Source organism: Telmatherina bonti (assembly GCF_933228915.1).
Source record: "Telmatherina bonti genome assembly, chromosome: 13".
In the NCBI taxonomy this organism is placed as follows: domain Eukaryota; kingdom Metazoa; phylum Chordata; class Actinopteri; order Atheriniformes; family Telmatherinidae; genus Telmatherina; species Telmatherina bonti.
The window spans coordinates 25,386,584-25,410,268 of record NC_136611.1 but is presented as its reverse complement, the minus strand read 5'-3'; the positions used below and the strand labels follow the sequence as shown (position 1 = coordinate 25,410,268).

General features: G+C 38.6%; 1 protein-coding gene across 1 annotated transcript in view; it reads right to left on the bottom strand.

Annotated features, from left to right (window-relative positions):
• Window positions 1-23,517, bottom strand: part of mfsd3 (major facilitator superfamily domain containing 3) — a 24,832-nt gene extending 1,315 nt beyond the window's left edge. Inside the window, exons 1-6 of the mRNA XM_079251080.1 lie at window positions 23,484-23,517; window positions 22,181-23,004; window positions 10,990-11,137; window positions 3,635-3,735; window positions 2,142-2,251; window positions 1-261 (exon numbers count right to left, since the gene is read on the bottom strand). The exon at window positions 1-261 is cut by the window's left edge and continues 1,315 nt beyond it. Coding sequence (XP_079107206.1) covers window positions 55-261; window positions 2,142-2,251; window positions 3,635-3,735; window positions 10,990-11,137; window positions 22,181-22,880 — 1,266 coding nt within the window. The 5' untranslated portion in view covers window positions 22,881-23,004; window positions 23,484-23,517 and the 3' untranslated portion in view covers window positions 1-54. The remainder of the gene's footprint in view (window positions 262-2,141; window positions 2,252-3,634; window positions 3,736-10,989; window positions 11,138-22,180; window positions 23,005-23,483) is intronic.
• Window positions 23,518-23,685: the final 168 nt, after the last annotated feature.

Below are 23,685 nucleotides of genomic sequence, written 5' to 3'. Positions count from 1 at the left end.
CAAACTATTTTCAGCACCCGTGCTTGTCCTGAATCGGGACTGTTAAGTCTGATCTCATTTAGGCTGCTCTTTGACCTGATGCTCCCGGAGAGCACCGGTAAAGGTAGCTGTCCACACATGCAGGGCTGTTCCAGCGGAGAGAGTGAGGAAGAAGAGGAAGGCAACTTGGAAGCCAAACCAGTCCACCACACCTCCAGCCAAAGCACTGAACATCAGCTTCCCCAGCACCTCTAGAGTCGCCAGGAAACTGTAATGGGTGGCCTAAGAGAATCATAGAAGAATGACAGTGAGGGGAACAAAAACGAAATGAGGATAAAGAAGATTAAAACAAGATCCAGGGGGGGGGGGGGAGTTTAGGAAAGTAAGACAGACATAGGGAGCAGAAGAAGAACTTAAGGAGACTATCAAAGGTAGATTGTTCTTCGGCTTTTATTTTAAAAAAAAAAAACAAAAAAAAAAAAAACAAAAAAAAAAAAACAGAGAAAAAGCAGTTTTTTACAACACATGGAGAAATGAGTAAAGGTGTGACCTGAAATCTAAAGGAAAAAAAAGTTGACAAAAAAGGGAAGTATAAAAATAAATGACCAGAAGCCTGAGAGAGAAAGAGTGAGATCATGGCATGAGACGATGGAAAGAGGCCAGACCAAGCGGAGTATCTGATCTCAGCCTTGAGGCTTTCATGATAGTGAGAGAAAAGGAGAGAGAGAGGCATATTACCTAATCTTTGCAAGCTTTTTCTCTGCCCATGAGCACCACATTAAACAGGTAACACTTACTCTAGTGACATCTATACCAATGACTGAACAAAATGATTAATTAGTTCTTTTATTCTTAGTTCAACTCATTCTCAAATATGTCAACTGAATCTAAAAGCAAATGAAAAAAGACACCTGAAGACGGACTTTGGATTGGAGAAACTTTCACTGTGGTGCCATTTTGTGGTTTAAGTCATAAGTTGAGAAAAGAATCCACAAATAGATGACTCTAGATGTTTTGGTTGACAAAAAAAAAAAAAACAAACCACTTTCATTGGATAATAAAGAGTAAAAATGAAATTATATGAATGTGATGACTGATGAGGAAGAGGAAATATGTGGCTTAGCTGTGGTCTGTAGGCCAATGTAGAGTGCTCTGAGAGCCTGTGTGACCACAGCTAAGTGGAGTGTCTTTATTCTGAGCAACTTGTTTAACAGATTTGGTTTCTTTCTCCTGGGGATCGTTAACAAGCACTCACACTATCAGTTTTCTGTTACTGGATAGCACTACTTTCAATAACATGCACATACGTACCCATGGTGAGCACCGGCAATCTAATGCCTTCCTGTCCTGAGCATGCACGCGCACATACAGATTCACACACAACTGTATATGTGTCATGAGAACCTCTCAAATTGACTGTTCTTCTCATCATATATTTCCTGTAATTTATTTGAATACATGAAAGATCTCTGGAGTTCTTGTTTGATTATCCTGCTTCTACAAATTAAGAGTCAGAGCAATTTAAACGATAATTTGTCACCTTCAAAGACTGACAGAGAGACATCTGAAAGCCTGTGTGAACAACGATCACCTCCAGGCAAGACTGGCCCAGTTAAGACAGCGACAAAAAGAGTTATGTCAAGGAGGAGAAAACAACAGAGGAGGAGGAAAAAAGTTTGAGGAAAAGGAATCATTCAGAAAACTACTGTACAAAGTGACAAAGAGGTGCAGTGAGGTGGTTGGAACCACAAAGCCAGCAGGAAAGGAAGAAAACACAAGAGGAAAGCAATGAAAAGAAAATGGGTGTGCTTAGACTAGAGATTTTCCAGGTGGAAACAGCTGATGAGAACCTACAGGTATAGGTGACAGTAGGTGTGGTACTGTATGCTACAGATTTCCCTCCTTGGCCTCTCTTTGACAAGCAGAGGAAATGATCTAACATTACATTATAACACAATTAAACCAAGAGAGATGAGAGGAAACACAAGAAGGGAAGGACATAGAGCTCAAAGAAAAGCTTGTTTTTGTTTGTAAGACCACAGGAGATGACCTAACTCTACTCAACACAATTAACACCAAAAACTATAAAGACAGACAAGTAATTTTGTTATGTAACAGCAGCCTCGGACTCCAGAATGAGGCATGAGTGGAGTCTTTGTTACCTGAATACTGTCCTCTGCCCTCTGAGTGCAATGCATCATTGTAGTGAAGGTGAGCGTTGTGATAAGACCACCCAGGAAGTGTTGAACACTCATGCTGAGCACTGCCATACCTGAGGAAATACAGAAATATACACATGCAAGCAAACTGAATTAACATCAGTCGCAAAGTACAGTATCTGTGTCCAGCTACAGTAATACAAAGTGTGTTGTTGTCACAAAAACAGTTTTTTACACTGCTGAATGCTTTTCTACGCCTCTCAGTATTGTATGTAGAAGTCAATACAGAGAGAAAAAGGAGCACAAAAAGGTAAGCTGCAGAAGTGTCACCCCCCCTCCATATCCCCAAAACACATGTAGTGTTATCCTCTGAGGGGAAGAGGCAGAGCAGTGTGAGTGGAGAACACAGAGGAACCACAGCGTCTATCTGTCTCTGCTCCCACGAACACTGAATTATTCAGTCAAGCCGCCAGAGTTTTTGCAGAATAAGAGTCTTCAGTCAGCGACACGAGGCTATGTGTGGAGTCAGACAGATACAGAGCCTGATCACACTGGAAGAGTGGGAAGCGGAGTGTTATCATGTAATATTGAAAATCTAAAACTGAATGTTTTTGTGTTTTTGTTTTTTTACATTAAGTTTTATAAGCTTTGCTCTGGCTTTTCAAAGGAAGGAGAGGGCACAACTTTCAGTTTGAGAGGTTTAACAGGGAAACAGACATATTTGACAGAGAGGAATTATGTGGATGTGCAATACAATCAGATGTGTGGCTGAGACATTTACAACTGAAAGGGTCTCTGAAGAGATACCTCTCCTGTTGATGAATGCCCACTGCATCATGTACCGATGTGCTGCATGGTAAAAATATAAAACATCATCTTTAAAGGCTTGTGCTGGAAAACACACCAATCACAATTATCAAAACTGCCTATATTATAATTTATTGTATAAATAAAACTGTTTTAGAGAAGAACTGGTGTACAGTTTATCTCTGATGCATGGCATCAATGCCATTTCAAGCCAGAACTGATGACCTTTGGTTGAACATTGGTGTCGTGTGTAAATATGCAGAAGTCAAGGTCACAGATGGGAAGCCAGTGATACACTCAGCCTGCACGCAAGAAAATAACACAAGTCAAATGAGGCCACATTGTGAAAAAGACTTGCAGGAGCTAAAAACGTGAGTTTGACCACTGCTCGTCTTTGCAGTTTGACTGTTTACCTGTTTTTTATTCACAACCTTATGTATCAACCAAGTTGATTTGATGACAAATTTATGTCAATTAGGCACCCGAATATGAAATTAATACCATGTGGTTTGCACATTTGCCCCTATGCAAAATAATGTATGTATTATGAAGTTTATCCATGTTTCAGTGTTTTTAAACAATTTTATGGGAATTCCTTAAATGCCTCGTGTCACAATGTAAGCTGACAAACCAGACTGCAAATGAATATGGTTGAAATTTTAATTTCAGTTTTACGGGCTATTTCTCACCTTTCATGAGTGGTGATGGTTCCAATACAGTGAGCAGAGAGCTCTGGAAGACCATGCTGACGGTTCGCAGCACAAACACACGGCGCATCAGAGCCCCGATGCTGAGGACCAGTAAAAAAGACAAGTATGAGAGACGCTTGTTAACTCCAAGGTACAATGTTTCAATGAGCGGTGTGAAGGCCAATGGCAGGGACTCAAGGTTGGTATCATTGCACTTAAAAGCATCCAGAGTTTCTTTTTCATGTCACAAATAAACACACTAAGACACACACACACATTTGCATGTGCTGATGTGCATAAGTAAACAAGTCCCCAGACACTAATTGATTCCCTGTTAGTGCAAGAAAATCATCCCCCCGTGGGTTTTGTTCATGACGTAATCAATAACCTAAGGAGATCCCCAGCATGAGGAAAATAATTAATCATTGTTAACATACATACAAACACACAGACACACGCAAACATGCACTCACACTGTTGTGTGACAACAGGGATTAACAATGCCAATCACTCAGAGGATACCTGCCACTCAAAGGGCTGTGTGTGTGTTTGTTTTTTTGTGTTTAATTATTTATGTGTTAAAAAGAACGCTGTGTGAAGTAGCATACCTGCATTAAAGTGATAGCTGGACTGAGAAAAAGCAGCTTACTGACACATTAAACTTGCTTTAAGTGGAAATGAAATACTTATTTTCTGTGATTTTATTACTAATATTTCAGTTTTCCATATCAATTTGTGCCGATCATTATTTAAAATAGTTTGGGATTTTTTTCAGAGTCCGGGCAAACTTTCTCTTGAGTAAAGCATCTTTCAAAGAATGCGAAGATTTGACCAAAAGGTCTTCAGACAGGGTAGGGTAAAGGATGAAGATGACTTGTGAATGGCTTTTCTTTGTACACTTCTTTGTATAGAAAGTCTGTGAGGACGAGAAAGTGCAGAGGGTTGCTTGTCTGAGTAAAACCTGTGACGTACTCCACAAAAAGCAACAAGAACAAGGGGTGGTGGCAGGGTGTGGTTGTGCACACAATGAGGTCTGTGTCTTTAAATGCTACGTGTTGTATACATTTTCATTCTTTCTCAACAAGTCAATAAGCTGGTCCTCAACTTTAAAACTGTACATTCAACAACCCATCAGCAAATCTGAGGAAGTGACAACTTTTCACTTCAAGCGTTTCCATGTTAACCACACCCACTTCAGAGGTCTGACCAATGACACAATACTTCCAGTAGCCCACAAGAAGAAAGTTGTACGTTGTTGATGGTTCAAGGACAAGCCGCAAGATATCGCCACGATATCACATCTGCGAGAACAAAATGACTTCATTTTGTTGCTGTGGCCCCGAGAACAAGAAAAACGCTCTTGCTTCTCACAAAGCTTCATAACAATTGTAGAAATAACAAATGGATACTTTCAATTGCCTTGTGAACAAATGTATTTATTCACAGCAGAAGAGCCAGGCGTAGGTTACCATGGGCTTCGTAAGAATAGATGTAATTTCTATATGGCTTCACGTAAAACAAAGATATTCCTAGTTCCCATTTTAATGTAAAAAAAAATATGTTTGTTATATAACTTTTTTTTCTGTACTGTACATTCCCCTTTGTGCCCCCTTAATCTTAACTCTCAGTCAAGCTTTTTCTTACCTCCCAGCTGGAAAACCAACCCTGCACCATTCACATGCTAAAGACATTCTTCTCTTTGCTGCTCTTTTACCTCCATTCTCAATGATAGCCTTTCATATCACACACTCTCAAGAGATGCTAAAGTGTGTGTGTGTGTGTGTGTGTGTGTGTGTGTGTGTGTGTGTGTGTGTGTGTGTGTGTGTGTGTGTGTGTGTGTGTGTGTGGGAGAAAGAAAACCTGCCTTGCTGCCACCTCACACGGGCCAGGCTTAGATAAGAATAGCCAGGTTCTCAGGTTGCCAGTGGCGGTTTTAAAGGGGGTCACTCACTGACCACTCAGCCGTTTCTGATGGTGGAGAGGATAAACCTTCCAACTGAGCTTTTAAAGGTGGGACAACAGCCTACTGGACAGCCCCTCCTCTGTGTGCATGTGAATGTGTGTGTGATAACAAGAACTACAGAAAATAATAGTGTTATTTTGCCACAGAAGGGGGCATACAGCTACAAAGGATAAAATTTTCTCCTGTAAAATTATACTGAACCTTTGGGCCCTCAACAGGACCCAATTTAGTCTCTGTCTTCATCATTTTAAAAGTACTTTAAAATAAAGTATTTGTTGACATGGTTAAATACCGTTTCTTGATTTTAGTACAATAGGTTTCCTATTTTGTGTGTTCAGCAGTGTATTTAATTATATTTTTCCTTATAAATCAGGACAGAATTGCTTAGGCTTTTGATTAGAGTATCAATCATTCAATAAAGCCCTACATGTCCCACAAGACAAGTGGTATGTAGTTTTTACTCTAGAAATGGCAGGAACTGACAAGAATCTGATTATCTCCATGTGGAGAAAATATGATGCTGTATTTTTTTTTTAATACAACAATATTTTTTGGAAATAAAATCCTAATAAAATGTAATGAACAAGGAAAACAATCACATCTTCATCATGATGCGTCCTTTTGTCCTGAAAGTTGTCATTTTAGATAAAGGATTGATTAGCTTATTTTTTCAAATGACATAAACTCAAGTAAGTAGCAACTGTTACAGCCTCCTTTCACCAAACTAATGATCACCTAAAGCCAAGTTGGTAGTGAGGGCTGCAGTCCAGCAAGTTGTCAGTGTATCCCTGCTTCAACACATCTGACTCAAATTAAATCAATCCAACAGCATATGAAGTTCTGCACAATGACACATCAGTTTTGAGTCTGTTGTTATTATTATTACTATATGATGAAATACATTTGATGTGCACAATGCCTAGTGGTTCGGAAGAAAAAAAAATATATATATTTTTTTTTTTAATGTTGAACTTTTTTTCAGTCCCGTTATGCTATGCTGCTGTTGTTCAAGGCTGCCCTGAAACTTATTAGGTCACGTAACCTGAACATGGTTCAAGGAGAAACAACAAACTCCACAAAATGACCTAATGAGTATTTATATAGTTATATTTTCCTGCTGATGAGATTGTGAAAAGATTTAACCACCGATTTTGATAGGATTAAAAATTCTGTCCAATCCAAGCCAATCAATCAGCTGACGTTTTTAGATTAAGTTTTTGTTCTGATTGGATGATCAATCCAATTAGAAAATGCTCTGTGTGGATGTAGCTACTGTAAGAATGTCTAAGCTAAGCTGAGAGGAACAGTAATGTAATATCAGAACTGTTTGGCCACATTTCCATTGGTTTTTATGGTCCGCTATAAAGAAACCCTGTTTGCGTCCACAGATAGTACAGTTCAATTGGAACAGTGTGCATATATTTGGACTCTGGTGTACAACAAAGAAGCAAAGTCTGGCCTGCCTGAAAACAAATGTCCTTAGATTACTTGCAATGAGGTCTATTTACAGTGTGAAAGCATACGGACCATCCAGTCAACCAAAGACAGGAAGTGATATTGAACATTTCCTAGTGCAATATGCTGGATAAGTAGCTGCCCCTTTCGCTCCTCATGTTGGACAGAATATTGTAAAAATCTCGTTCGGTTTAAACACCAATGTAATGAGCGAGAAAGCTGGAGAAAGGACAGGATTCCCATTTTTGTTTCTGGCCAATTGATTTCTCTTCTTAAGCTTGTTTTTTCTTTGTGATCAGTGGCCATTTCAGGGAACATCACCAAGCACTAACTGTGTGACATCCAGGTGGTTTGGTCTGCTTATCTTGACCCTTTAAACCCGACCCACGAAAAAGGAGAAAAGAAAAGTTTCATTTTTAATATGAGACCTTTAATTGTCCCTTTAACAATATGTACCAAAAATAGGATAACTGAAAATCAAATATTTACCATTTAATACTGTACAAAATGTCAAAGTTATTATAGTGTGGTCTTCTAAATCCTGGTTTCTATGGAGGGGCAAAAGACAGAATTAAACTGTGTTAAACAGGACTTTAAGTCAAGTTTTTACCATACAGTGATGAAAAATGTTTCAGAAACTGTATGTATATCACATATCTCACATTGGCCTTTACAGGTTTAAATATAGTATGAAAGCAAGCCAAACCAATAAAGGATGCAACATTTTCAAACTAAGTCCCACAGTAAGTTCCCCAAGAATGGTAAAACCTTAAACATTAATATCTCAAGTATGAGAAGGGACAGAGCAAAGGATGAGACCTTAACTTGACTTAAATGTTTAGGAGCAATAACAATAATCTGTTATTATGGCTTGTTTGTCAGGATTAAAATAAATCTCTGACAACAACAAAACACCAGTATCTTTAAACAGAATGATGTATTAACATGGTGTACCAAGTGTCTTCTGTCTGTGTGAGAGTTTTAACCCCCTTAACAAGTGAGGGAGAGACAGAGTGAAAGATCAAAAGCCAAAGCATGACAATGAAATCTTTTGAAAGCAATCTCCCCTTAAAAAAAACTTTGGCCTGTGGAGGCTTCCTCCATGTTTATTAGTGTTACTTGACAAGAGGTAAAAACCTGGGAACCTCACAGATTGACAGAAGAGAGTACTGAGCCAATGAATGAGCGCACCAACACACAATACTGACAGATGTGAACACTAGAAAAATATTATATCTATCTACTACTTCCCAATTACAAAATGTGTTAAACAGTCGACATTGCAGATCAGAGAAATTAACAATGGTTTGATGTATTGATAGAAATGTAACAATACGTGCCATGAAAAACAACACACCAATAAGCAATTGTTATTTATAGTTCCCACTACATCACAGTGGTAGGGCCAGATAGGCCTTTGCAACAACATCATATTGGAAGAATAGGACTTTATGCGTTAATTATCATGCAGAATTAACAGATTGCGGGGAAGGGTAAAAAAGTAAGGGTGGGACTTAAAAGTGCTAATTACGTTTAATTAAATACATAAAAAGATAATGTGTTAAAAGAATTAACGTGTTTAATTCAACGGTGTGGAATGTCAGTGCACAATTTCCCGGTACACAAATTACATTGATGCACACTGAGAACTCTCCTAATAAGTCATCAACTTTGGTGCTATACTTAGCGATTTTTCAGACACATTAAGCGAGAAATTGCAATTATCAACAAGTCTAGTAACTTTCTCTGGTAACATTGGAGATTTTTTTTGAGTAATGTGAAAGCAGGTATTGTGTACTCCTGTAGCAGAAGCGACTGCTGTATAAGCCCCTCCCCTGTCCAGAAAAAAAAAAATTCAAATGAAGTACTTATATACACATTTTCAATTAAATCTAATGGGAAAATGTGTCTAAATTTTAAATGGTAGTGTATTACATAAGAATTACATAAGAAGGTCAGTGTCCACAAAAGTTTATCGTATATTTCTAGTAACACATTAGTTTCCTTAAAATCTGAAATTCAAATAACAAAAAATATGCAGCTACTTTACAGAGCTCATCTAGGCTCAGTGAACAACACTTTTTACATTTGTATCTTCTGCCCATAAAAGTACTCAATAATTCATTATTCATACACAAAAATACTACCAATAAAGCGCCTGGAGAGCACAAGCCTCTGACACCTATATTGTCAATTATCCTTTCACAAATTCTTGTGTCCACGATTCCTTCCTGATCACTCCCAAAATTTAATGGAGTATAAATTAGACAAAAACCTATTCTCAGAAAAAATAGAAATCACAAAAACGCCCCTGTAATTTTTGCACAGTTACTAACAGACAGAGAGACAGTTATGTAGTATTGTTTGAGACATATAAAACGCTAACATATATATCTAAGTATAATGTTGAACAGAAATGCTTAAAAAATCTTTTAATTTGTTCAACATGTGTTTATACCATAGACCGTACAAGAAAGATGGACGGAGCCTTCGGTGGTTATAAGTGAAGCCTATGCGGAAGTGCACAAAACTGCAGTTCCCCCTTCATCCACTAGGGGCTGGCTGCAAAACAGAGCAATCCCCATAGACTCCCATGTTAAAAAGACCAACTTCACGGCAGAAATAAACACAGCCTGGTTCAAAAATCCATTTTTGGTTTATAGGTCAGGTTTAACTTCATGACAACTGTGGGGGGAGTGAATTTTTTTCTAACTCGCCCTTTTAAAAGTAATTTAATCTCGAAGTTCGGCATATTTAGGGGCGTGTCCTTTTGATTGACAAGTACCAATCTCCTGCTTCAAGTTGTTGAAGAACGTAGAACAACCGCGGGTTTTAGCCAGTTAACGTGACTTAGCTTTAGCCCGCTTACCTTCGTTAGCTAGTTAGCACCTGTTATCTTCAGGTTAGCTCGGTTAGCTCTTAGCTACAGAAAGCTCGGAGTTTGCTCGATGTCAGTCATCCACCATGACGCTCACAGCCCCCTTCTCAGCTCCACCTCTTTGCCCATATTTGTATTTTCTGGGCGCATGCCCCTGCCAAGATGGCGATGGTAGGAACCACCCACCGAGCGTCAATTCAGCTCTTCAGAAACCTATGGGTGACGTCACGGAGGCTATGTCCATCTGTATATACAGTCTATAGTTTATACCTAATATCCTACTCTTATATTCTATCAATCAGATCTTGTGCAGGTTACTATTCAGTAAGCATTAATATTTATATTGTACACATTTTAGATTTAACTTTAAACTCATTTTAGGATTAAGTGATCTTTAAAATGCATTAAAACTACCTTGTTGACAAAATTTTAAAATGGTCATCATATTCAGGAAGCAAGATAAATCCATAAAATCGCCCTGAGACATTGTAGATTAAAAATCACAAAGGTTGTCATCAGTATCTGTGTGCAAACCTGATAATTACCTTCAGCAAAGTTTAATAGTGTCTCTGTAAATTTGAAGCAGTGTGTTTAGTGTGTGAGATTTTTGTGAGATGGATTTGCTGCTCATGCTGTTCTCAAACCACACACCTACAGGGGGTCCCTGACCTTACTTAACATACAGTCTCACAAACCAACATACAAACACTATCCAATGAAGTGTGGAAAAACAATAGAACAGATGTATTGATAGAAAGGTAAGAGACATCTGCTTGAAGGTAGACAGTGTACACAAATAGCTGGAAGAAAACTATTAGAAATAAGGTAAGGAAGGTGATTATTGGTATGTTTAAATGGGATAGGAGCACAGCATGTGAGGCAGTTATGACATTGTTCATGCATTCTGGTGGTCTGTACTTAATTAGTTATATCTCATATTGATCAGATGACAGCTACCAATGACCTCAAAAATAACTTATTTTCACAGTCAGCTGAAACATGTTTTATTTTCAGCTGTAGAAGTACCACCAGAAAGCCACAAGTACAGATGAAGAATACCTGAACTGAGCGAGCAGCAGGCCACCTAAAGATGACCCACAGATGGAGAAGCCCATTGCAATAACACCGTTCCAGAAACCAAGTTCCCTGGCAGTCATGTGGTGATCCAACAGGAAGAGGGGAAACATGGTTACGGCACCCTGTTCACCTGCACACATAAATATAAAAGACACAGACCAAAGATATGTAAAAAGGGAACATGAGAAACAAAAGGAGAAACAAAGGGGAAAGGCAAGGGATAGGTTGTACAGTCACATATGCTGGTGGTAGAATTAAGGTCAGAATGTAATATATACAGTGCATCTCTGACTAAGCAATGCTATTTTTCACCTACAGTAAATATGCAAGATGCTTCCTGAATACACATGCCTACTGCAATCACAGTCAAATACAATAAGAACGTTGTATCAAACTGTTTAGCCTGCAAGCCTGAACATGGTTTCCCTGAGATGACGACGACAGGATCAAATGAGGCATACTGATGTGTGGCGTACCTAGGCCTATTCCTGGAAAGTGTCAATAATAGATGCCTGACAAGAAAAAGAATACCCTCAGTCACTTTATCAAACAGGGGACTAGCACTTTTCCTAAAGCATAAAAAGAAAAACACAACAAAAAGGCAAAAACTTCCACAGATGAAACAGACCTCACAAAGACCTTTCAGTCAAAATAAAAAGTTTCTGTCAGACAGTAAGACTTTCTCTGTGTAGCGTTGAGTGTGGGGGTAATGTTCTGCTGAACATTACAGTAAAATATTCAGTGGTGCCGACTACACGGCATTATTATATTAATGGTGACTGACTTCAGAAAGACAGTGGGACCAAGGAGCTGTGTGAGTGACAGCCAGGCTCCCAGACTGCTGTCAAAGACGGCACAACATTACCAACGACTCACTCACTCAGTCAGCCAGGAGACAAACAAAAATAGAGGAAGAGGAACAAAGACAGATGAAACAGACTGAAAAAAATAACAAGAGAAAGCTCCCAGTGATAGGGAATGCAGCAGCAGAATCAGTGTCACCGCTGTAACGGTGGTGTGACAACTCTGCAGAAATGTGGAGAAGGAAATGTGGATTCTCGACATAGAAAACACTTGTCTTTCACTTCTGTCACTCAAGTGTTACTGGTGGCAAATTATTACATACGCTCAACCCAGCTGGGACTGACTATGTCATGAAATTTGTGATTAAAATAATTTCAGACAATTAGTGGGACTGTTGACAACCAATAGCTTTACATCAAAATTATTAGTGGCATTTAAAAATCTTATAGATAATAACAAAAAAGTGCAATTAAGATGTAATATATTATCACTGTTCACACTCAGCGGGTGTTGCACTGACCTCTGTACATTATTCAAACTTTAAACTCCATCTTTCTTTGTGCTGAACGGTTCTGAATTGTATCTCTGCGCAGTAATCATATTAGTCATAATAAAGTAAACTCTAGCAGCAGCAGCAGTACACATGATGCCAGGGTTGTTTACCCATGGTTCTGCACTCCCAAGTCTGTCTGCCTGTTGTTTAGCTCAAAGCTTAGAGCTTTCACAGTCCTGCCTTCAACTAATTAGTTTTTTAAAGAAAGGGTTTGTGGGGGAACATGGGGATATGCAGACAAGCACATCCAGGCTGATTATTCCTTTCTATAAATATTCTCAAAGCAACAATTGTCCATTTCAGCAGAGATTTCATTAGACATCCACAAGGATTTAACAAAGTGGGGAAAAGAGGAAAGAGTGGGATAAGGGGAAAAAGAAGAACAGTGAAGGACAAACAGAAAGTGTTATAATGAAACAAAATCAATACAGTATAAGCTGGAGAAAAATAGCAATGGGTCAAAAAGGGCAAAAAGACAGAAAAAAAGATGTGGTGCATCATACAGAGATTAATACAGTGACAAATAGTTGTGATGTAAACATGAGGCCAAAAACAGGAAACCAGCCGGTGATGGAAAGAAATAAAGACAGGATAAGGAGGAATGGTAGATGAAGAGAGACATTGTTCGGAAGTTAATGAAGAGGAAACAGAGAATGTAGCAGGTTTTGAGAAAACTTTAGGTTACTGACATCACATAAAGACAGAAGTACTTAACATTGTTGAGGACATTGAGAAACAGCAGGTAGGTGACTTTCTTTTAACCCTGGATATTCAAAGACTGCTTGATGATAACCAAACCTCCCAGTATTAAAAATATGCTTATAAAAACTTCAGCTCTTTACAGAGACAAAAAGAATGGGCACATTTCCTCTCTAGCTTTCCTCAGCACATTTGGTCTATTTTCACACAGTGACCAGTATCTCACAGGTAATTAACATTCAGACGGTGTGCCTCATATAATCAACAAACCAAAAAAAAAAAAAAAAAAAAAAATCATTCTAATACATTATACACCACAGATAAACACATACTGACAAAAATCAAATCCCAAAATAAAGCCAATGGTTTTCTGCAAAACACAGCATTGCACTACAACCAACCAATCACAAATTGTTTTAGTTCCATCCATCTGATTTCTACATCGGCTTCTTCCAATTCAGATTGTGGAGAAGCTGGAGCCTGAACAAGGACCTTTCTGTTTAAGTTCTAATATTAGTGAATGCATGTAGACACTGTTCACATATACAGAAATGTAACACATCTTTGTCAATAAATAGCAATCTGATGAAGAAAGAAAACCAGATAACAGCAATCCCATATCTAAAGCTCCTAGATACTCAGTTTTTACAACAGTGTTCTCTTGGCAGAAGCATCGGCATAGTCTCCCTCCCTCATAATACCAATCAACTGTAGACTACAGGTTTCATGTCCTGTCAAAATAGAGTTTCTGTCAGTCTGTACAATTTTTACTTAATTTGCAGCTGTGTTTTGATTTTTCAAGTGCTAATTCACAAGATGAATAATTTTATGGTAGTTCACATAAGTCAATGTAAGGGCAGGTGGGTTTCAGCTCTAATATCTGAATTTTCGTGTCTGTACATGTAGAAGGGGTTTGTTAGGATCACAGTAGGATAAGCTTTGGATGAAGGCGAGAGGTCGATGAGGACAGAAAGAACAGTGACTGAGCAGAGGTCACTGAGGACACTCAGTCACCCTGAAGAACAACATAATCATTCCCCATCGAGAACAGGACAAATAGAGATGCAGTTTCAATACATACATGTTTAAGTAAAGCACAACACACATCAAAAACAAATGCTAACAAGTACCTTTTGACTAACCAAGGACCAGAGGAGATTTATCTCGAGTTCCTTGAGGCCCTGCATGTTGTTGGTCTGTTTTTTTATTGACTGGCCTGTGAAAAATCACACGTAAAGCCTGTTACATACTCCACGAGACGCAAGAACTGAGTTCTTGTTCTTGAGGCTGCAAGAACAAGAAAAAACGTCTTGTTCGTCAGGTCCATACATACTCCACGAGAAGCACGTCTGCAGCGGGGAGGGATCACTGCGGGGGGCGATGTCTGCTTTATGCGCGATGAACCCGGTTGTTACCTCCGCCAAGGAGGTTGTTTTCCCCGGCGTCTTTTAGCTCAAGATAACTTAAAAGGTTACGGATGGATTTTTATAAATATTTCAAGAGCTGTTGCAAATGTAAAAATGAAGAACTGATTAAATTTTGGTGGTGATCCAGATCACCGTTTGGATCCAGGATTTTTTAAAAGGAATCTTTAACATTGTGCTTGGCGGAGGTTTCCGCTCTCCACTCTGTTTTTCTAGTTTCATATTTAACGAGCAACTTCGTCCACGGCAGGGTGGGTTGTGCATGCGGCTGGGTCCGAGTGTTTTAATACTACATGTAAAAATGTTCGTACTTTCTCACCACCTCGATCAGCTGTTTTATCAAAACAATCCGTTTTGCCGGCAACAGTAAAAACGCGGAAGCAGCAACTCCGCTTCATGCTTTCTCTGTGTTAACCATGCCCACCTCACATGTCCGACCAATCACACAATACTTCTCGCAGCCCTTCAAGAAAAATGTTCTGCCAGCCCGGTGTGTCAAGAACTGTCCTCAAACACGTCCGCGAGAACAAAATGACGTCATTTTCTTCTCGGAGCCTCGAGACCAAGAAAAAAGTTCTCGCTTCTCGTGGAGTATGTAACAGGCTTAAGTCAGGAGCAGTACCTCTGATGGGCACATCGGGACGATAGTTGTCCTTTTTAAAAATGTGGAACACAGGGTGGATTTCAACTACAGTGGGATCAAAAGAAAGTCGATACCAGGGTACAAATGAGATGAGTCCAACAACATTTATCAAAACTCTGGTTCAGGATTAGCAATGCAGTTTTCATCTTCATTGCAGAACACTGTACCAGTTTTTATCCTTGCATAGATACTGGAGATGCATGGAAGTTTGCCCAACAAGTCTTCATGTGTTTTCTGGACTTGGGAGTGGGTTTGTGATGATCTCGTTTCTAGTGTCTTGGGAAGTAATTGGAAGTACTGGGTGATGGGGCTTTTTGCTATGGGGAACTTGGTCCCAATACAAAGCTTCATTTGCATTTCTGGCAACAGGCTAGGCTTGTTTTAGGTGTTGGACCATGGCAGAACTGCCCTTTATCATCACTTCTGCTCATCGTTATTACCTCCGCCAAGAAGGTTATGTTTACGGGGCATTCATCTGTTTGTGTTCAATATATCTCAAAAAGTTATGGACATATTTTCATGAAATTTTCAGTTGGAAATGTGAAAAGGATGAACTGAGTTATTTTGGTGGGGATTCGGATCATTGTTTGGATCAAGGACCTTTTAAAGGCCTGGGCGGGGTTTGCGCTCTCTGAGTGCTTTTCTAATTATGAATAAAAATTTCTAGCCACAGCCAAAGCCATGAATGCTTCCAATTCAGTGGTGTTGGGATTGCAACTTTACTACTAGCAGATGTTGTGGTCTTTTTCGGTTACTTGTAGTGCAAATAAGCAATTTTTAAAACACGATGGAGAATTTGTGTTTGAAAACATGGCTGGCCAATGTACCGTATAATAGTGCTTCTTAGGAATAGGGTGTTGAACAGGAATAGGGTGAACACATCTATCATCCATTATGGGCTTTAAGTGGAGTTTCTGCTCTTCACAATAAGTCATTTCAGAGCACTTTGAAAGGATGGTAATATGGAGGGGGATCACAGTAAAATAAGCTTAGGAATAGGGTGAGAGGTCGATGAGGACAATGTTGTGACAGCATGAAGTCTGGGCAGAAGCTTAAACAAAAGGCTGAAGAGAGATCACTGAGGACACTTGTACACCCTGTAAAAAGACACTGTCCTTCCCTGCCAAGAGCTAGGTAAATAGACAAGTTTATACATACTAAATGTTTGAGCACACAACACGTACATAACATACAAAGGCCTATGCACATACATGTACACATAAATAGCCACACACTTTTAAACACACGTTTGCACCTCTCTATGACATTTTGCAATATCTAATGCATATCAGTGCACTACCACACAAACAAAAGGATACAAGGAGTTTTTTACAAACTGATGTGGATGTCAATTAGTTCTTCGTGGCAGTTGGGGAACATAAAATACAGAAAAATACACGTCTGAGTACAGAAGGTGCAACCCAAGAAGCTACAATCCCTCTACAAACATGTTAGGCTACCGATTTGTTTTCTATACTCTTTTTACATGTTTTTTCTTTTTTTTGTTGAATAAATTATATAATTCAAATAACCAATGTGCTTTTGTCATTCCCTTATCTTTTATTACAGTATTTCTGCAATCAAACAGAGCGATGGTAAGAAAAAAAATTAAGAATTTGCTTATGCATTCAGCTCATTACTTATTTGTAGAACATACTAGACTTATAGACATCTCGAATGATCATATGCATTAGCATGGATAAATGTGTTTACTTGCATTTTTGCTCTGTTTCTCTCTAGACACCATGTGGCGGCTGTTCATTAATTCATCCCCTCTTTCAGCCTCCCTCCCTGAAGTCCTTCTTTCCATCTCTGTAAAGCACCCCACACTATCTCCTCAACTTGTTTTCCAATACTGAATAAAACTAATCATTTGTTAAGACAGCGGTCCTAAAATAAATCATACTTATCAAATATTAGAAAGTTTGCTTTTTGTTAAAAGTACTGAGGCGGGGATTCAACACTGTGGTTATTCTGAAAGGTGTAGATAATGGTGCTTATTGTCTCACAGTACAGGCTGTTTCTGATATTTTCTCTACCATATCAATATTTGCTTTCAAATTAGTGATAAAAAGTAGATTTTAGAGGGAAACATTAAAGAAGAGTATTCGAACAAAGCTTGATTTTTTTCTTACCATCCATCCGCTCATACGTAGGAATTGATACGTATTGAATTGTGATTTCCACAAAGGAAATCAAAATCCATTTCTACTTCTTCTCGCAACATTAACAAACCCTGTCAAACAGACATTTAAATTGAAGCAAACCTAATTAGAAACAATGAGTAAAATAATGTTGTTCTCCACTCTGTGCTTTTATAAGACGCTTCTGCACACACACTTACAGTACACAAAGGTTCTAGAGATGTTCTGAAGCTTTGACGCAAATGCCCACATTTGCTCCAGACTCTTCAGAAAGAATTCTCCATCCAAATCTTAAAGAAAATCTCTGAAACATTTGTGGGTAAAGCAATGCGTGAAGATGTCAGCAAATATTCTGGAGCATTTGATGTTGTACATTGTGTGTGTGTGTGTGTGTGTGTGTGTGTGTGTGTGTGTGTGTGTGTGTGTGTGTGTCAGTGACGCAAAACACTGCTGATCTGTACACTGCTTTCTGCTTGCTCTATGATGTTGTGGATACGTATAGACACATAGAGTACTCATATACTCATATTAACACAGCCTCCAGTATACTATCTTTCCTTGCACTTCTATCCAGGATATTGCATCTATTACAAAGTTCTGCTGTGATGTTGTTGTGCTTGTGTGAACGGCAACTGTGGAAAAAGATGGTTCATGTGTAAATGTGGTTATATTATTAATGCTGTAAGTTGCAGTAACTAAAGTAATAAAATTGGGAGAAGGAAGTTTCTTCCACAATGTACAGTGGCCAAAAAAGTTCTCTCACAATTTAGTCATGCACAGGATTAAAAAAGTTACAAGAAATCTGTATCTAATTTAAGGACACATAAGACAAAATATCTGTCAAGAAAACTAGGCCTCAAAAAGAGTTTTATTTTTTAGGTTTAAATGACATAAAAAGATTTTTTTTTAAAAATAAAAAGTATCAAATATTCAATATAAAGACATGAAATTGATTAAACTGTTTATTTTGGGTCACAATTATAAACATTTCAGTATTTAGTTTAGCATTCTGAAGTTAGCAAAACTATTAATCAAAATTTGGATATGAAGGCAACCTGTTTCTGTGACAGTCGTTAAAACTTTCCTCCATGTTTCAATTCGCGAAGCTTTCAGCTGTTCACCACTTTAAGTATGAATAAATTGCTATTATTCTCCATGGCATTCACACAGGCATTTTAAGGTATTTAGATGGGGTTCTGGGAAGAATTTCCTTACCTTAAATTTTTCTAGAGCAAAATATTCTTTCAAGAATCAGCTGGTAACTGTTTGATCAGCATTATACTGAATTAGCTTTTCTGTCATGAATAAAAAAATCATTTTACCAGTTAAAGCTGCTTTTACAACCATGCTTTAAAGCTGGGGTAGATAATCTTGCTCAGTAGTTTGTGCATTTTGTGATCACAAACAATATATATAGAAATATAGTTAGATCCCTCAGTTTACTATAAATCTGTAAAAACTCTGACCAATCTAAACGTTCGTACCAAATTGAAGTTGTTTATTTCTTATATTTCGTAAGCTTCTTCGTGGGTGAAAGAAATGCAGGAAGGATTTCCCGACTCGGTTCAGTTTATTTTCCTCCTTCCGCTAAACAGCCGAGAAAGAGAAATCGTTGGTGGAAAAAGCTGCGAACTACAAAAAAAAAAAAAAAAACTCAGAGAGCACAAACCATGGCATTTAAAAAAATTCCTGGATCCTAACAGTGATTCTGATCACCACCAAAATTAAATCTGTTCTTCCTTTTCACGTTTCCAAAAACTCCTGAAAATTTTATCGAAATTTGTCAATTTTTTTTTTTTTTAAATTTTCTTGAACACAAACAGGTAAACGCCGGTAAAAAACACAACCTTCTTGGCGGCGGTAAGAAAAAAGATCATGCAAGCAGCAAAACCAGAGGGGGAGGAGCCAAGACAGGGTGCTACTTTCAGATCTTGCTAGCTCCCCAATATTACCTACCCCAGCTTTAATCTTGCTTGCACTTAATATTTCAAGATTGCATATACATATAAATAGAACATGCAAACCACACAGACAGGCCATTGACCAAACCTTGCTCCTGCCAGGGTTCGAACCAGCAACCTTCTTGCTGTGAGGCCACGGTGCTCACCACTATGCCACCAAGCATGGGCCATTCTTAACTAATTGTGAATAAGTCAGGACTTTTGAAATTGTTTGTCTCCTTTTTATGATTATCTCTGCTTAGTTATTATCACTAATATAAAATAATATACACCCAGCTGTCATGGTTGGTGATAATTTCTTTGGCTTTACACTCACTGACCTCTTTTTGCCAGTTTTAGCTTTTCACTAACCATTTTTAGGAATTTACAGAGGATGCTTTCGGATACTCACCAGTAGAATAACTACAGATGTAAGTCATCAAATTAAAAATAGACATGATTAATTAAGTTTAGCCATCCTCATTCATATGTGTTTACTTCATTTTTTTAAATCAACATTTAGAGGGGTTTAATTCTCTGATCATTTAAATTATTGATCGTAGTAAAAATGTATTGTCTTAAGTTCTACTTCATGCCTTTCAGCATAGATTAGTTAATCTTTTTTATGAAATAAGCTTGGGAATTAAGTTATAGATCAACTAACCAAATAGATTTTGAGAATACTCTGACAACAACATATTAAAACATTTGCATTTAACATCTGAGAAATTCTTTTATTCTTTCTCAGCACTCCCCCCACCCCCATCCTCTTTCCATTTCTCAGAGTCTAGCCAAACAGTTCTCCCATCATGCCTGTAGCCTCAGAGGGCACAGGGGCCACCGTTCAACCACGAGGCTCCCAATGATTGGCCACAATGTTGGACACAGCACAAACCCAGAGTTCATTAGCAATAGATGAGGGAGAGGGGTTTGTGCTTGTATATGCATGTGTTCGAGTGTGAGAAATGGGGGGGTTCAGACAGCCAGATTACCGGTCTCACACAAACATACCCACATACCCCTTGAACAAAAACAATACTGTCTCACATGGGCAATTATGTTGGCACATCTAGGCCTAGTCTAAAATATTATATAACCTATATTTTTCCATTAAATGTAGGAAGCTTCTCAACTACTACAACAGGCTGCTAAGTGACAAGGGTGTTAATAAGATATCAGTCATGACCCGTAAAAAATATTAAAAGAAATCACTGCTGTAATCATATGCATCAGTCAATAGTGTGTTGTGTGCTGATGACAGAGAGAGTGCTGGCTTGGGAGGTGCTCACTAGACAGATTAGGGGGTCCAGCCAGCCTTCATATTTTGTCTAGTGGTGTTGTCTGCGGGGGCTTATCCGATTACTGAGCCACCCTTAACACTCTCTCAAAAACACACCCTCATACACAGTTTTAAAACAAAGGCATATAAATTCATGCACTTACACGGGAAAGGACTATGCAAATTTGAGGAGACAATTATATTCCCACCACCCACATTCACACACAAACATAAACACACATCGACAGGATGTGCCGTCTTCCATTTCAGTTTTTGAACGCCACAGACACAAAGACGCTCTAATCCTTACATAATCCCCTTCTGCTACCAAACATCAAACTCTGGTCATATCAACTCTCACTCCCACACACAAAACCTTGACTTTTACTAAATTACTTTAAAATTGTAGCTTTTATGGAACTAACATATTTGCATACAGATCTATGTGCTAAAGCTCAAAATGCATTCAAACTTACACTGCATGTTCATTCACAAGCCTGAAGTTTCTAACTGTGCTATTGTGACTTTATAAACAACAGCTTCATCTTTTCAGGGTCTGTATTCCATCGTCTCCACACAGGACCAACCAGGACAGAATAAATTGCCTTGCAAAAATTACGTCCCTTAATTTTTCATTGAATTTGTTGATGAGTTTAGCTTTCATAGAAAAACCAACAGAGACATCTAGTGGTGATCTCAATACGCACAAAAAGTCAGCAACACAGTGAAAGAAATTGTAAGTGGGACTAAAGGGGCTGTTCATGGAAATGTAACTTCTGTTTGTTTCCAGGATTTTCTCCTTTTAAGCTTAACTTTTACAGAAAACCAATAAAAGCAGATAAATTAAATGTCTCATATTTATGAGGATGGTCTAGGAATGCCTTTTAGTATTCCTAGGTTTGAATTTCCTTCCTTTACTGATGTTCATTTCAATCATTTAAGAGCATTAAAATCTGGTCTGCACACACACGAAGATAAATAAATTAAAGATAATCTGCAACTGTTTAAATATTTCCTATCCATTCTGTTTATGTATTGTTACACAATCATGACAGCGTTTGACTACTGAGTTTTAGGCTGATTTATTCCTGATTTAATCCAGTCTGAGTTTGCTGTTAACAAAATATTATTATGTTCCAATATTATGCCCAGATTATCTGTTCATGTAAGAAGTTTAATAATCCAATTTTAGACCTTTCAATCACATAACTAATGCATTGGATCACCATAAAAAAATAGAAAATGTTAGATATTTATAAATTAACAAATTGCATATCATCCTAAAGTAGCTGAATTTAACAGCTTTGGAGAAATAGTAGCTACTTTAGCCGTAAAGGCTCTAAAAAGCAATAGTCCTTTAATAATCAGGGCAGCATATGCAAGTTTCTGTGAAAATAAGTGTTCACCCAACAGTTTATGTCGGTGTCCCATCGTTACTCATACTGTAACATGTATTGAAAATTTTCCTTAGTGACATGCCATAGTTCAAACAATTAAATAAAAAAATCTAGACAGGTAATTGATCACATTTGTGAAAAAATTACACTTGACTCAAAAAGAGATAAGAAATAATGACCAAATACCGTGTGTTGATGGCAAGCAAATATATCAAGAAAATGTATTAATTTTATTGTCTCTCATTTTTATCTGCATTCTAAAACAACATGTACATACTAATAAGACTTACCTAGTTTGTATGTGAGCACATACAGGACTGTCCAAGGTGTGCCAGGCACTGCCAGCAGCTTCTTCCACACCCTCCATGGCCTTACAGCATCAGTCCCCTGCCCTCCCCTCCTGCCGCTGTCCACCTGCTGGCCCCGTATGGTCTCATCATCCAGAACAGGTGCTCCCCACACAAAGAGAGCAACTCCAGCATACACAAACATCAGCAGCATGAACATCCAGCTCCATCCAGCAACGTCAATTACAGCCAGAAGCCCACCTCCAGCAAACACAGATCCAGCCTTATAGCCTACAACTTGGGCAGTATTACCCAACCCCAGCTCCCCTCGTCCTTTTAGTAACCCAACTGCAGCCCCGTCAACAGCAATATCCTGAACAGAGGCAAGGGTGTTCATTGCCAAGAGAGTTCCAGCCACTCCCCAGATGTGTGCCTCTGGGGCCAGGACAGCACTGGTCAGGCATGTCAGAGCAAGTCCAGTCACTGTTCCCACCAACCAGCGGCGTTTAGAACCAAGTCGGTCCACCAAAGGGGCCCAGAGTACCTTGAGTACCCAGGGAAAGTACAGAATCTTAGTAAAACCGATACGTGTGAGAGAGTGACCAGCTCCACGCAAGTAGATGGGAAGTAGAGAAGACTGGAGACCATAAGGAATGCCCTGGACAAAATAAAGCAGGCCCAGGAAAACAAGTTTGTCATTCATGATCTTCCTCCAGAAGTAATCCTCTGACTGAGCAGAGACTGCAGTGGTCCATGGGTCAGGTTGCTGTCATTTTGATTAAAGGTGGGCTTCAAATAAACTGCTGGATTCAGATGAACTGCCTGACCTGAAATAGAAGAAACAGTTGTATGAAAATCAGGGGTATTTACAGAACACTTGGGACCCCATTTAGGAAGCCTTAAAAGGCTTGGTCCCGACTGCAGCTTTAAAGCACTGCTCAATTAGCAATTATGTTAACCCGGCTAGCGAAGGGCCTCTTACAGCGAAATGTTCATAAACCCCAACAATGTTTTTCTGACACGTGGGTTTTTTAATGTGTAATGTAACTGTTTCTATGTCACGGCAAAAGCGTGACTTTAAAAAGTTGTCATTTAAGTTTTATGCCAAGCTATCTGCTAAGCTGTCAGTAGCTAGCTAGCTTCCTGTCAATGTAAGCGTCGTTAACAAATAGCTTTAAGTATATTTATACGGCATGTCAGTGGTATGTCGGTATTTTCGCTAACAACTAAAAAGTAGATCTACATGGGCAATGAGACATTTTTATATATACTGAGAAGGGACTTGGTTAGTGCAGCGTTAGCTAACCTTAAAGGCTCCTCCGCATGTTTACAGTCGTGGGCTGGGCGTAAGATACGAAGTTGCCAGGTTCTGTGTTAGCAATCCCCCTTTGGCGTTTTTTTTTTGTTTGTTTTTTGGGTTTTTTTTTTTTTTTCAGAAACCTTCCAAGAATGGCTTTTCCGACTTCTTTGATCCTTTTGCAGAAGTTGGTATAATTCAAATTTACATA